Here is a 16,432-nt window from a genome sequence, read left to right as displayed (position 1 = left end):
GTATTTTATAAACACTGTTTTTTGGGCGTTGGCTCAAAAGAACTTTACATTTATAAATATTTACTGACATGGACAATATTATAATACCAATAAAGAGTGATGATGAGACACTTCAGCCTCTTGGTTCAATGTTAAAAACTGCAGCAAAATGTAGTTTGGAAATTAATTTTGCAAAATGCTATCTCTTGAAGAGCACTGATGAGTTCCTTGCATATGTTGTACGGTGTGGACAAATCCAATCTTCTGAGAAAACAATAGCTGTTCAAAAGTTTCCAGAACCAAAATCTATTGTAGCAATGCAATGTTTCCTAGAACTAACAGGATACTTTAGGAAGTTTATCTCAAATTATTTTACAATATTTCCAAACATATGAGCGAGTGAGAACTAATGGAGAATATAAGTTCGAAAAAGGAGGAGAGGTAAGCATTCAAGACGCTCGAAGATATCATTTCATCAGATCCAGTTTTAAAAATCTGCAACCCAAAATGAGGAAATGAGCTGCACACAGACACAGGCAAAGAAGGTTTGGAGCTGTGTTACTACAAAACTATCCAGATGTTGACAAGTTCCATCAATTATATGAGTAAAAAACAACATGTGAAGGGGAAGAATTTAGTAGTTATGAGCTTGAAATTCTAGCTATTTCCAATGCCTTAATGCAGTTCCAAGTGTAGTTGATAGGAATATGTTTTAAAACTTTAATGAACTGCATCCAAAACACTATGGATAAGAATGACTTGTCACCAAGAGGGGCAAGATGGGCTTTAGTCTTGAAAGAGTCTTCCTACACCATTGAATACCAATCTGGTTCTAGGATAAATATGTAGGTGCCTTAAGTCATGTAAATGTACTGTCAGGTTTTGCAGATGCCTTAATAGCTAAAATCAGGAAAGAGCAAGAGAATGATGATGGCTTGGCAGCAATCAAGAGTATTCTCAAAGAATGACCTTTTGAAAACTTTTTATTGAGAGATGGCTTTATTTTCAAATGTTATGATGGAAGATACTTTAGTGGTTCCACTCACTATGCAGTGTGAAATCATCATGCTTGTGTATGAGAAAGGTCATTAAGCAGTTAAGTGAATTTAAGTGGAAGTGAAACAACTGAACTGTGTAGTTCATTTATCTTGTAATTGATGTGTTAGGAAACTTCTTGTTGCTATTGACATTTGCACAAATATGTATTGTATCCATCTTGTATTATTATATTGTAGTTAATAACATTTGTCATGCTGAAGTTTATATTATTATTGTTGTTATTATTATTGTGTTAACACTGACAACACCAGTTGCATGTAAATATGCTCAACAGTGGAATAAAACATTTGTATTTGTATCATATTCTAGATTTGTACTGTAGCTAGGGAAAGGACTCATTACAAAAGGCAGAAAGTTTTCTTTCTTTTTTATGTGCCTGTCGACGACTCAATGCTTCTGCTTTTCGATAAGAAGTCTCTTATTATTTGCTTTAATAATATGTAACAAATCTGGTTGTGTTCATGACTTTTTGTTACACAAAATAAATCCATTAGAGCATGCCTTAATTACCAGACCTCCATACAATTGCATACCAAACATTTGATCTCTGTAGAAAAGATGATGACTGTAGGAACCATTGTTATTTTCTGTGTAGTTTGTGGAGCTCCAGTAATCAGGACCTAGTCTAATTAATTTATTTTGTAACCACAACAGGTCATGAACACAACTTCAATTTCCAATGTAACGTCCTTAGATATCATATTATACCCAATTAAGTAAGTTTATTATCCAGCTTTAATGTACAACTCAATACATGGCAACTTTGATTATGTTGTCATATTGTTATGACTGTGTTTATTACTTCCACACTTAATAACAATTACCTAACATCATTTGAAGTAATGTAATGACCTGCTGATAATAAAGTTCTAGAGACCATTTCATATGCAAGATTATGAAACTGCACAAATTGAAATTTTATATATATATATATATATATTTTTCTCTTCTGCCAAATCAATAATTTCAAATCCATGAACATGAAATTAGCTGATTTAATGCAACTTTTTGTATTAAATATGCAAAAATTATGAAACAGAAATTTCTGGAAAACATTGTAAAATGTCAAAGTCGATTATTCAAAACGTATAGACCTTAGTCTTTAGTGATCTTTAAGACGATTTTAAAGGCACTCCTTTGTATTAAGAAATAAAACTTTAGCATTTAGACCTCTGTAAATGAAGACAATCATGATAGCTAAGTAGCATAATTAGAATTTGCTTATTTCAAAAATATTTGTTCAATTTTATGAAATTTTGTATAAAATGTTTGCAGATAAGTAGTTTTTCATCATAATTTTACTATAGTATTAATACTAATGACGTACTGTTTAAATTTTGCTGATTACTACTGTTACATATAATGGATGGATGCAAGCCCAAGTGGAAGCACTAGAGGTTTCACAACCAATAAGATGCCAATTGTGAGTTGATTTATGAGTTTCATCGAGTTTATGTAAAAGGTTAATGCTGTATTCAGAGGAAATAAAAGTTAGTGTTTCATTCCATACTTTGAAATTGGACTTAGAGAGAGAGAGAGAGAGAGAGAGAGAGAGAGAGAGAGAGAGAGAGACTGTGAGTAATTTAGTAAGCTTCCACTAGCTGTACAAGATGTTCCTAGGCATGCAATTAAATACAACATGTTATATTACCAATTGGCTGCACATCCATTCTGTCACTTGAAATAATTCATTACTCATTACTGAACAATGGAATGTCCATAGCATTCTATAGTTTTTATAATATCATTACTCATAACATTATATGATATCAGTAGCTCACTTACTGTATTTTTGTGTAGACCTTCATTCATGTAATTACTGTAAATGTAATGTACTTGACATCAAATATCCTACTAATATTATTACGATCACAGCCTTCACTTGTAAGTGCCTACTAGTAATTTATTACATCTTTTCAGTTATTAAACTCATAATTTTGTTTTAACTTGTTTACCAGAATGAAGGCACATTGTGTAACAATAAAAATAAAAATAAATATTAGCTCAATGTATCTCTAGTAAAATACTGGACTTACCGATTATTTATGAATTTGAGAGCCTCAAAAGCACTGTCCACATTTATTATAGGAAGAATTGGTCCAAAAATTTCTTCCTGCATAACAGGTTCTGATGGTTTAACATCAGTGAGGATTGTTGGACTAATAAATTTTTCTGACTGATCAGTTTCACCTCCTATAGCAACAGTTCCATTACTGAGGAATGCTTGTAACCTCCTACAAACAAATGAAAAAAATTTAACACAGATCTTTGAATTTTAGGTTTCTGACATCTACTTGAATAATTCATTCTATTTATATGATGTGGAACTTACTGGAAGTGTCGATCAGTAACAATTCGAGCAAGATCAGGTGAATTCTTTGGATTATCTCCATACCATTCCCGAAGCACCTCTTTAGCTATTGCAATAAATCGCTTCTCTAGATCCTTAGTACACAACAAATAATCAGGCCCTACACATGTTTGACCTGCATTAAGGCACTTTCCCCAAAGAATTCGTTTTACTGCAATGTCCATATTTGCTGTAGAATCCAAGTAAACTGGGCTGTCAACATAAAGCTATCTATATAAACAACTGAAATAGTATATTTTTAAAGGTAGATGCCACTTATTCCAATGAAGCAACAGCTACTACATTCAATAATGTGATATTCTTACCTTTTACCTCCCAGTTCTAAAGTTGTTGGGGTCAAGTGTTCATTAGCTGCTGCTCCCACAATTTTACCAACATGTGTTGAGCCAGTGTAAAAAATGTAATCAAAACGTTCTTTCAAAAGTTCACTTGTTTCAGCCACGCCACCCTCGACAACATGGAAACAGTCCTAAAAATAAAATCAAAAGCTATAAACTACTTTTTCGTAAGTGAGGTTTGTCTACATATGTCATAACTCCACAACGCTCTCTCATAATCCCTGGGGTTACATGGTATGTTAACCCTCCTTATGGTATAAGGAGTAACCCTCTTTCTACCAGTGACTTTGTCAAAGAGGGCAGAGGAGTGTGGAGAGGCCTCCTCTTATACTTGGAGTGGGAAATTGCCGCTAAGAGGCTGAAGAATCAGCAATGAACAATGGAATTAGGAGGCAAATTAAACCACTGCATTAAAGACACACAATACAGATACACAGGAAACATGAGCTGTACATGAGAAAGTGTCATGAAGATTCCATATTAGCCCCCGTTCAGGTCCCCAGGGGTGGGGGATGGGGAGGTGATTTACAAGATGGTGGTAACCATGAGAAAAACACTGACTAATCAATAGTAGGGTAACATTCTGTGAATCAGAGCATGGGGATATTAAGTTCAAACATTGAAGGGAAACTAGAAAATCTGAAAAGAGGAATGCAAAGGCTCAGTCTACATATAGTGTGGGTCAGTGAACTGAAGTGGAAATAAGATAAGGTTTTCAGGTCACATGAATATAGGATAATATCAACAGCAGCAGCAAATGGTGCAACAGGAGTAGTATTCATTGTGGACTGGAAGATAGGGCAGAGAATAAGTTTTGGGATTATTCTTATCAAAATCTAAAGTGAATCAACATGAACAACAGTAGTTCATATAAACATGCCAACATCATAGACCTTAGATGGGTTAAGGGAAAGTATGGGCTCAATAGTAGGAATGAGACAGGAGAATGAGTTGTGCAATAAATTCAGGTAATAATAGCTAATAAATTGTTCAAAAATTACAAGAGGAGGAGATACTCTTGCAAAACATGGAGAGATTTTAGAAGGATTACCTCTTGGTCAGATAGAGATTTGGAAATCAGATCCTGGATTGTGAGCTGTACCTGGGAGACTCTGATCACAATTTAGTAATGATGTCGAGTAGACTGAAGTTTAAGAGAATAATTTCAAAGAATCAAAACAGAAAGAAGTGGGACACTGAAGTACTGAGGAATGATAATGAGTGGTTGAAATTCTGTAGATCCTGTGATATTCAGTACTACAATAGGTAGTTCTGTTGAATGGGAATGGACATCATTAAAATCAGCAATCACAGATGTTGAACAGGTGAGTTTGGCACAAGGAAGGTAGCCGTGAAGAAACGATGGGTAACAGAAGAAATAATTCAGTTAACTGATAAAAGTAGAAAGTACAAAAATGTTTAGGAAAAGACAGGAGTATCATTGTCATGGTCTTCAATCTGAAGACTGTTTTGATGCAGCTCTCCATGCTACGCTATCCTGTGCAAGCCTCTTCATCTCTGCATCCTCCTGCATCTGCTTACTGTATTTATCTCTTGGTCTCCCTCGATGACTTTTGCTCTCTACACTTCTCTCCAAGACTAAACTAGATGTCTCAGAAAGTGTCCTGTCAACCAATCCTTTCTCCTAGTCAGGTTGTGCAACAAATTTCTTTTCTCCCAGGTTCTGTTCAGTACTTCCTCATTAGTTATATGATCTATCCATCTTTAGCATTCTTCTGTATCACCACATTTCAAAAGCTTCTGTTCTCTTCTTGTCTAAACAGTTTATCATCCAGGTGTCACATCCATACATGGCTACACATCACAGAACTACTGTAAGAAAATACTTCCTAACACTTAAATCAATATACAGTGTTAACAAATTTCTCTTTTACAGAAATTCTTCCTTGCCATTGCCAGTGTACATTTTATATCCTCTCTACTTTGGCCATCATCCGTTAATTTGCTGCCTAAATAGCAAAGCTCACCTACTACTTTCAGAGTCTCATTTCCTAATCTAACTCCTTCAGCATCACCTGACTTAATTAGGCTACATTCAATTATCCTCCTTTTGCTTTTGTTGATGTTCACCTTATATCCTCCTTTCAAGGCACTATCCATTCTGTTCAAAAGCTCTTCCAAGTCCTTTGTCGTCTCTGACAGAACTACAATGTCATCAGCAAACCTCAAAGATTTTATTTCTTCTCCTTGAACTGTAATTGCTGCTGCAAACTTTTCTTTGCTTTCCTTTACTGCTTGCTCAATATACAGATTGAATAATATTGGGGATAGGCTACAAATCTATCTCATTCCTTTCTCAACCACTTCTTCCCTTCAGCGCCCCTTTGACTCTTAAAACTGCTGTTTGGTTTCTGTATAAGTTGTAAGTAGCCTTTTGTTCATTATGTTTTACCCGTGCTACCATCAGAATTTCAAAGAGAGCATTCCAGTCAACATTGTCAAAAGCTTTCTCTAAGTGCACAAATATTATAAACATAGGTTTGCCTTTCCTTAACCTATCTTCTAAGATAAGTCGTAGGATCAGTACTACCCCACATGTTCGTACATTTCTCTGGAATCGAAACTGATCATCCCCAAGGTCTGCTCCTACCAGTTTTTCCATTCTTTTGTAGGGAATTTGTGTTAGTATTTTGCACCTATGACTTATTAGATAGTTCAGTACACAGCTGTCAGCACTTGCTTTCTTTGGAATTGGAATTATTTTATTATTCTTGAAGTCTGACGGCATTTTGCTTGTCTCATTCATCTTGCTCACCAAATGTAAGAGTTTTCTCATAGCTGACTCTCCCAAGGCTATCGGCAGCTCTGATGGAATGTTTCTACTCCTGGGACCTTGTTTCAGTCTAGGTCTTTCATTGCTCTCTCAAATTCAAGCCGTAATGCAATATCTTCCACCTCATGTTCATCCACATCCTCTTCCATTTCTATAGTACTGCCTTCATCTCCCTTTTATAGACCCTCTATATACTCCTTCCACCTTACCTTCTTTGCTTAGGACTGGTTTTCCATTTGGACTCTTGATATTCAGGACAGGACAGGAATATGGCAATGTAAGTCACTTAGGTAGGAAATGAACAGGAAGTGCAAGGAAGCTAAAGCAAAATGGCTGGAGAAAAATGCAATGAAACTGACAAAGAAATGGATGTGGGGAGGACTGGTAAGTAACTAGGAAAGCCTTCAGTGAAACTAAAAGCAAAGGTGTCAGCATGAAAAATGCAAGAGGGACTCCATTGTTAAATGCAGAGAACAGAGTGGATCAGTAAAAAGCCTCTGAAAGGGGGAGAACTGTCTAATGACAATATAGAAGAAGTAGTTCAAGTCAGTGTGGGAGATACATAAGATCCATTAGATGACAATTATCTTGGCCTTAGGAAAGGAAAAGACACCAGAAGGGCAGTTCCAATGTTGTGCTTGATAATGAGAGTAAAACTTAAGGAAAATTAAAGGATGTTCAGAGGATTTGTTGACCGAAAAAAAAGCATGTGACAATGACGCAAGATGTCTGAAATTCTCAGGAAGATAGATGTAAGGTATAGGGAAAGATGTGTAGTGTAGTGAATAATATATAGAAGAACAAAGAGGGAAAAATAAGAATGGATGACTAAGAACAAAGTTCTCATATTAGTAAGGATATATTATGGATATGCAGTCTTTCTCCCATACTGTTCAATGTATACATCAAAGAAGCATGACATAAAAGGAGATTGGTGAGGAGTGATATTAAAATTCAGAGTGAAAGACACTTTGCACTGAGAGTAAACCAAAGAAAGACAAAAGTAATGAAGAGTAGTTGAAATGAGATTAGTGATAAATGTCATATAAAGAGCAGGGGCCGTGAAATAGATGAGGTGAAGGAATTCTGCTGGCTCTGAATCAAAATGCGATACAGATGAAACAAAATGGTGGGGAGAGGGGGGGGGGGGGGGGAGAATTAAAAGCAGACTAAGACACGCAAGGACAGCATTTTGCCCTAACGATGTCAGCTACTTACTATCAAATATCAGCCATAATTTGAGGAAAAAATTTCTGAGATTGTACAATTGGAAGTGAATCATGGACTGTGGGAAAACTGGAAAAGGAGAGGACTTAAGCATTTGAAATGTGGTGCTATAGAAAAATATTGGAAATTAAGTGGGTCGATAAGATAAGAAACAAAGAGCTCTCTTTAGAATCAGTGACGAGAAGAATATGTGAAAAATATTGACAAGAAGATGAAGCAGAATGATAGGACATGTGTTAAGACATCAAGTAATATCTTCCATGGTACTTGAGGGAACTGTAGAGGGTATAAACCATAGGTGAATAATAGAATATGTCCAACTAGTAAGTGAGGGTGATGGAAATTTGTGGTGGTCCATATCAGACCAGTTAGAAGAATGATGGTGAAAAAGGTGTGAACCCTCTGCCAGGCAGTTAAACATGAACTGCAGAGTAATCATGTAGATGTAGGTCTAGAAGAATGGACTTAGAAGAGTCATCTGAAAGCTTGCTTGTGTGTGTGTGTGTGTGTGTGTGTGTGTGTGTGTGTGTGTGTGTGTGTAATCATTGTTAATAACTAGCTAAAATAACAAAAAATGTAATTAGATTTAGAAAATTATTGCCAATTACTGTATAAGAAATTAATTTTAAGCCATAAAAATTTCAGTGTTTTATATGGTGAAATCTGTACAATCTTAAATCTTAATAAAGCAATCAATCAAGTCTATTTTTTTTTAATCCAAAGCTGGTGTTAGGATTTTGAAAAACTGTAGGTAGAGAAAGAGCATGACAGCAACATCAATAATAACACTAATATTGATAATAATAATAATAATAAGTTAAATACCCGATCAAGATATTTTGGAACCAATTCAGCTACAAGCTTTGAAGTGTGTGGAGACATTTCTGATGGTTTGATTACGAGACAGTTACCTGCTGCTATAGCACCAGCAGCAGGCAACAGTGACAATTGAAATGGGTAATTCCAAGCACCCACAATCAGAACAACACCATAAGGTTCATTATAAATGACAACATCATCCAACAGATACACAAGTCCTTTCTCAGGCTGCAACAAAAAAATTCATTAAAAGTGGTAAACAGTTACAGCAAAACTTTTATTTTTCTGAAATCTCACATTAAAACGAGAAAAACAACAAAATAGTTTAGGGGTATACCTTCTCTGGTTTCATCCAATCTCTAAAATGAATCAGTACATTTATAACATCATTTTTCACAAGTTCTATTTCAGTCAGCATAGTCTCTTGTTTACTCTGTAAAAGAGAATAATAGATGTCATTGAACTGCGAATCTAGAAGTCACTCTCATGCATTTCTTGCTTTGTGTACATCTAATTAAAGACAACATTCATCAATTTGTAATTAATAAAAAAGTACAATTCAGAGTATCTGTATTCTGTGTGTAATTAAGACTGACACAAATAGTATAATTTGCAGGAAAGCTAGTGTCTTAAAATGACAACTAGTTTTCAAGTATTGATATTTGCCACCAGTCTGTAGGGTTCTGCTCCTTCATGTTTATATATATGTTATGATGGTTATTAATGGTAAACCATTAGCTGCATACACTATGAATTGACTATAATTCTTTTATACGCATTCTTATAGCAATGCAAACAATGATCTGAGTTATGACATTTTTCAAGAACATTAACAAATTTTTGGTTTTTAGAGTGTTTCATATTTTCTGTGCTTGTCAATGCCTCCAGTTCAAAAATTCATTCTTAATTTTATATAAATTTCCATATCCTAGTCACAAATAATTTTTAAAGTTTGATGTCTTAACTGTTTTCCCTCATGGAAACTTAGCTGATCCCATTTATATGAAAACCATAATTTTTTGAAAGTGAACTAATGGTGTGTGTATACTGAATCAAAGCTTTTGTGGCCCGAAACAAGCTTCCAGATGCTGTAACCAACATTTCACAAAATTTTGTGCAAATTTGGACTCCAACCAACAAATGTAGATTCAAGTGCATTCACAAGTTTGGCAACAAGTAAGACAGCTCCAAAGATGATGCTTCAGGTGTCAAACTTAATTTATCCAAAGAATCAGAAAAGTGTTCAAAATTATTGAAATTATTAATGCTGTAATGAAGTTCAAGGTTGAAAAGCTATGATCAGACATTGTCAACATTTCTGTATAATGAAAGTGAATCTAAGGCATTTGAGTTATCAAAAACAGATGGGATTTCATCATTAAGAGCAGAAAATTATTCAAAATCCATTGTATGTAAGGAATCTCTTCAGTAAACACTATTTAAATTTTTTGAAAAATTGGAGCTTGAATGGTGGGAGAAGTATCTGAATGAATTTTGTGAACAGTGTGGTAATTTAATTAAAGAAATGAATGCAGTTGCAACAGTCTTAAATGAGCACTTTCTAACCGCTTCTGAGAAAACTGGCTGTAGGGGTTCAGTCAATGAGGCTATGGACCTTCTGAAAGGATCTGGTCTGTGCAAAATTAATCAAATGCTCATAGCCCCAGTTACAGTCAGTGAAGTGAAAAGGATCATCACTAATATGCAAACCAAAATGTCATCTGGCTTTGATAATATCTCCACTAAGGTACTTAAACATTGTCATAATGCCATTTGTGTAATACTTTGCCATATATTTAATGAATCCCTTCAACAAGGTATTGTCCCTGATAGAATGAAGTATGCTGATGTGAAACCATTGTTCAAGAAGGGGGAAAAAACTGATGCTTCTAACTACCGCCCTATATCCCTTTTAACATGCTTCTCCAAAGTTCTCAAGAAACTGATGCATAGGAGAATTGTAGAAAACCAGAATTTCCACAAGGGTCTTAGTCAATGCCAGTTTGGTTTCCAACTGATGATGCCATATTCTCCTTTACTAATAATGATAAATAAATTGGCTTCAGTTGGTATTTTTTGTGACTTAACCAAAGCCTTTGACTGTGTGAGCCATGAAATCCTCCTTTCAAGAGCAGCCTATTATGGTTTAACTGACGCAGTGGGAATGTGGCTCAGATCATACCTGACTGACAGAAAGCAGAGGGTATTGCTGAATAATGAAGATGGCTCAATAGCTTCATCTGGCTGGGGAACAGTTAGTGTAGGTGTGCCGCAAGGTTCGGTACTTGGCCCTTTGCTCTTTCTTATTTTTATTAATGACCCTCCTCACTGTTCTAAGGCTACCATCAAATTTACGCTTTTTGCAGATGATACATATCTTGTTATTGAAAAAAACACGTGAAAATGATATTGCAACATCTGCCAACTTGGTGTTCCATGACCTCCATAAGTGGTTCAGATGCAATGGCCTAACTTTAAATCTAAAGGAAACCCCAGTTTAAACATTTCCATGGGTCTCACAAAGTTCAGGATGACATAAGTCTAAGCTGTAATGATCAAGATGTATATATCAAGTTTATTCAACAAAATTTTTAGGCCTCCACATTGACAATAAATTAAATTGGTCTTGCCATATTTTGGACTTGAGAAAAAGACTTAGTTCAGCAACTTATGCTCTACATGTTATAGCAACAACTGGTAATATTGATGCTGTTAAGGGTTCTTATTTTGGCTATTTCCATTGATTGTTATCCTATGGCTTAATATTCTGGGGTAACCTACCAATGGCAAACAAAGTATTTGTAAAACGCTGATATGAAACTTCCTGGCAGATTAAAACTAAAGTATTTGTAACTCAGAAAAGAGCAATTCGAATTATAAGTGGAGTTAACAGGAATCATTCATGCAGAAATCTTATTAAAACACACAAAATATTAACAATGACCTCACAATATATCTTATCCCTTATGTGCTTTTCAGCTAAGAACCTACACATGTACAAAACCAATACTTCTTATCATGACTATGACACAAGAACAAAACATGACTTTCATGTTGACAGAAAAAACTGGAGTCTGATACAAAAGGGAATATACTACTGAAGCATAAAGGTGTTTAATGCACTCCTGTCTGGCATAAAAAATCTTACCAGTGAAATGCCAAAATTTAAGAGTAAATTGAAGGAATATCTTCTGAAAAAAGCTTGTTATTCTCTTAATCAATTCTTTAATGTAACATTGTAACTTAGATGCAATACTTTACTCGTAATATTTGCTATTCCCACTTTGTAACTTAATACATCTTACACCAGTATGGGAATTCGTGTTCAGGCAGTTGGCACTATCATCTTCCTGCTAATGTATAGTTTGTAATATGGAAAATTCTAATTTATTATTTTATCATTTTATACCTCTGTTTTACCATAGAAAATGCTTAAGCCTGTAAGTATTAACATACTTTGTTTCTTATACACCAATTGCAATTTACATTTGTTAACATATACAAGTAGGCTACTGTGTTAATTTATATTGTGACTCGTTCCATATCCATGCAATTCTTTTGTATACCGGATCTACGGAACATGAATAAATAAATGAATAAATAAATGAAGTTAATATAAACTGGAGAAACTTAAGTTTTAATGTAATAAATGATATAGATTTGTCTGAAATGTTTGATGCTGATAAGAAAATTCACAATTATGACCTGTCAGTTACATAAAGGGAAAAAGTTACTGAAGTAAGTGAAAGTAAAGCTGAGTTTGCCTCTGTTCAACAATTGCACAGTTTTGATTTGACAGTTGATCTAAGGGAGACAATGGATGTAAAATGTACAATTTGGACTGCGTGTAGTTATAAGGTAGTGACTGGAAATGTACCATTAATATGAATTTTAAAAAACCGCCAGACAGGAAAGTGTGAGAGCTCAGAGAGAGGTACACAAATTTGCCCACAGGAAAGAACTGAAAGACTTTTTCTTTATTTCATTTTGGTGAAAGGACTTTTGCTATGTTGTGCTTTATACTTTGATTTATGTTGTACTATGAGCATTTGAAGATAGTGATTACACAGTCTGTATGCTTAGTGCTTCCATTTGGTTTGCCTTTTTTGTAGGAATATTGTTATATTATACTGGTGTGATTTACTATTTTTGCTATGTAGTGTTTTGTATGAGGAATTGCATTGACTTCATGATTTCACAATTATGCTGTGTTCTTTTTTATGGTGGTATTTGAACTGAACTATTTTGTGGTTACATGCCATTTGGTTTTGTTAAGGTTGGGGTTGATATTGTGTGTTCTCTCAGGGAAACACACAACCATTGTATGTTATATGCTTGCCAAACACAGGGTTCTGAGTTATTTAGCACTATTTTATCATATTCACTTTCTGAATTGTATTATCCTTCAATCATTCTTTAATCTACCACAGTTACCTCTTACTGTCATGTATGTCCACTGTCTATTAGTCAGCAGACATGTCACACATTAATTATGTTATATTTCACCTTTACTGATTCAATATGAATTCATGTTTATCACAGAATTTGCAAATATTATGGTGAACTAATGGAAATTAATCTGAACCTTTTGAAATTAATTCTAAATCAGTTTTTTCTTAGTCATTATATTTCTAGTTCAGATGTTAAATAGTTAGGACTAGGATGATGTCTTGTATGCTTTGCTCATTAATTTTGCTCGGTTTTTGGGTTAAATTTAAGTAATTATTTTCTTGTATTTGAAGAAATTAGAATTAATGTAAAATCATTTATTTGGAAGATGGAGAACCAGACTTGTTGTTTTTAAAGTCATGTTATAGCTATGAAGTCTATGTGTAATGATTATTCTTTTGGTGGAGTGAATGTGTTGTTAAGCACTTTACTGAACATAGAGATATTTGTGGAATAATATCATGTGAGACAGCCTTTATGATACATCTCATCCATACTTTGGAATAACTTGAGTATTGTAGGAAGAGAAAGCTTTTTGGTAAAGTCACACCATATTACACAATGAAAATCTTGGGAGGAGTAAGTGAAGTTTGTTTTTGCCATGATCTGGATAACCAAATGTGGAATATGCATTAATAATGTTGTCAAGAATGTTATATTTGTAGTGAAGTTTTGATGAGATGAATATTGATTTTTTTATATTTATGATGTTGCAGTTAGATGAGAGGTAACTGTGATTGAAGAATTAAAGGTTATTGTCAAATAATGAGGACTATTATGAGAAGATAACATTATGAGGAAATTCTTGGATACGTAATGGATTATTATGATGTGTGGGTTGTTCATGGATAATAACATTGATGATTATGACAATGAGGTTGATGTCCCACTGTAGAGTACTATGAAGTATTTTTCATGAACAGAACTGGGTGGATGATGATAAGTTAGGTTTAGGAATTAGTAATCGTGAAATACAGTGGATTGTATTCACTCAGTCATATGGAATGCATTTATAGTGCTCTATGTTATTTATAAGAACAGTGAAAATATGGTCATTAAAAAGAGGAAATGTAACATAGTAACTGAAAATTTGTGGATTTTGTGATTATAATGAGTAGTAATGTTTTGTTTAAACTGTTAACTTGTTAATGACAGCAAGTATGTGAGCTAGTGAATTAATGATGATTAAATGTGTAATTAATGATGAAGAAATGATGTAGTTATAAATAACTGAGTACCAACTGAATATTTATTCACCTTTACACATTTTATATGCAATTGGTGTCATATAATAAAAGTTACAGGTATATTGTATACATCTATTTATACATATATTTCACAAGACAAATTGCTTGCATAATATTATATTTCTAATTTTGTAATATATATTCCTTTCACAAAATGTACCATCAAAATTCAGTATCATTTATTGCACTCTCTTGAAATTCTTGAACTGTATAAAATACTTTACTTTCTATCCCTTTTGCTACTTTTACTTTAAATTTATCCATGCGCATATATTGTGCACTTTTGGGTAATTTGTTAAAAAAATGTGGGTGCTAGATACTTATAACTGCAGTGAATCAATGATCGTCTGGCAAATGGTATGTCAATTGTTCGTCCATTTCTTGTATTATGTGAATGCGTTGCCATCCTAAGGTCAAAGTTATTTAAATTTTCTTTGGCATATATCATGAAACTATAAATATACAAGCCAGGGACTGTCATTATATTTAATTCTTTAAAATGCTGCCTGCATAAGTGTCTGGGTGGTACTCCATTTAAATACAGTCTTTGAAATTGGGCCGTTTCCCCACAGTACAATCCTGTAAGCGAGATGAGAGTGGAAGAAGCAAAGTATGCATATAGTAGGAGTGTTCTACTAACAGAGCCTCTCAGTTTATGTAAGAGGAAGATTATATATGAGAGTTTTTTGCACAGCATGCCTGTGCGAGTTTTCCAGTTAAGTTTGTAGTAATGTAGGAACAAGTGCTGATAGATAAAAATGTTAACGGAAATGGAAAGTTAAGTAGTAAATTGATTGGGATCAGTATCTCTGGAATAGCATGGAAAATTTTTACTGTCCTGGTGTGATTTGGATAATTTAATTACAACTTTACTATCAAAATTATTTTACAGCTTGTATGGTGAGCCATGTTTATAATTTTATTACAACTTGCTTTCACATTATGTGTATATTTGTACTTATTTTTTTTATTTCTAGGATTAGTCTTGCATGCAAATGTTGTATAAATGAATTTATTTTATTGTTTACATTTTTTGTTATGCAAACATGATTATAATTAATCTTCATTGCGAAGGGTTCATGTTGCGAAATCTTCAAGAGGACATACAACCTGTGTAAGATATATGACTGGCAATCACATGGTCCCCAAGCTGTTGTAGCACATATTTAATTTTGTCGTTCTTCTGTGCTGATTACTATTTTGTCTTTTAAGCTACCCAAGTTACCTCTTTCTGTCATTACGTCCTCTACTTACTGATATACGATGTTGTCAATGAAATTACTGATATTCATCAATATTGTGAAGAACATACTTGTGTATATGATAATGGATGTGGAAGTGATTCTGACAGCAATGTATGGGGTAGAAATGTGTGTAACCCTGTGGACCAAGAAGTAAACTGATTATGAATTTTTATTTCTTTTTTACTAATGAACCTACTGATCACCTATTTTATACCCATATGATAAACTGCGCATATGAAATTTTCTGTTTTCACTGTAGTGATGATGAATTTATTTCAGCAAAATAATAGTAATGCCTGTGTATTCCAGCAGTTGTGGAGGTGCTGTCTTCCTTAATGATTATAATTATCATGTCATTTTGTATAGGCTTATAATTTCTTGAAAGTAGCATGTTAGAAATACATGCAAGTTTAGGATAAGAATAATATTGCATATTTCTTTGTTGGAAAACATATTTTAGTTTGGCAGCATAGACCATTTGACACGCATGCCACCCATAGTTGAAATACTTCTGTATGTGACTTGTGCATTGAGTAACTAATTAATGTAGATTTGTATTGATGAAGATGTATTTAAGAGATTATTCACTTTAGGTGTACCAGTACAGTAATTGGATTTTGAAGTTTTTCTGCCAGTCTTGTACTTGCATATATGCACACAGTCTGGTATGTGTATAATTTTGTTTCTGTACACATTTTCAGTTACTAATTAGAAACCAAGAAGAGCATCAGTTATCATTTTATATGACTGTATAACATTAAGTTGCATTAATTATGAATTATTTGACATTTTGAGTACATCTACCTGATATTTACTGTCATCATGTATGGTGTACCTTCTAAGCCTTTATGTGATTCAACACTAATTTTGCTGTACAGCTTGTCAGAAAAAGAAATCCTGATGTG

At 34.0% G+C, this 16,432-nt stretch overlaps 1 protein-coding gene across 2 annotated transcripts in view; it reads right to left on the bottom strand.

Moving 5' to 3' along the window:
• LOC126483813 (aldehyde dehydrogenase, dimeric NADP-preferring-like) overlaps nt 1-16,432 on the bottom strand; it is a 198,730-nt gene that overhangs the window by 24,969 nt on the left and 157,329 nt on the right. For both annotated transcript variants that reach the window (XM_050106999.1, XM_050107000.1), the window contains exons 4-8: nt 8,925-9,020; nt 8,594-8,815; nt 3,715-3,878; nt 3,371-3,601; nt 3,075-3,272 (exon numbers count right to left, since the gene is read on the bottom strand). In XM_050106999.1, coding sequence (XP_049962956.1) covers nt 3,075-3,272; nt 3,371-3,601; nt 3,715-3,878; nt 8,594-8,815; nt 8,925-9,020 — 911 coding nt within the window. The remainder of the gene's footprint in view (nt 1-3,074; nt 3,273-3,370; nt 3,602-3,714; nt 3,879-8,593; nt 8,816-8,924; nt 9,021-16,432) is intronic.

The sequence above is a fragment of the Schistocerca serialis genome, chromosome 6 (assembly GCF_023864345.2).
Source record: "Schistocerca serialis cubense isolate TAMUIC-IGC-003099 chromosome 6, iqSchSeri2.2, whole genome shotgun sequence".
Taxonomy (NCBI): Eukaryota; Metazoa; Arthropoda; class Insecta; order Orthoptera; family Acrididae; genus Schistocerca; species Schistocerca serialis.
The sequence above is the reverse complement of the archived record's forward strand: the minus strand, read 5'-3'. Positions and strand labels throughout refer to the sequence as shown.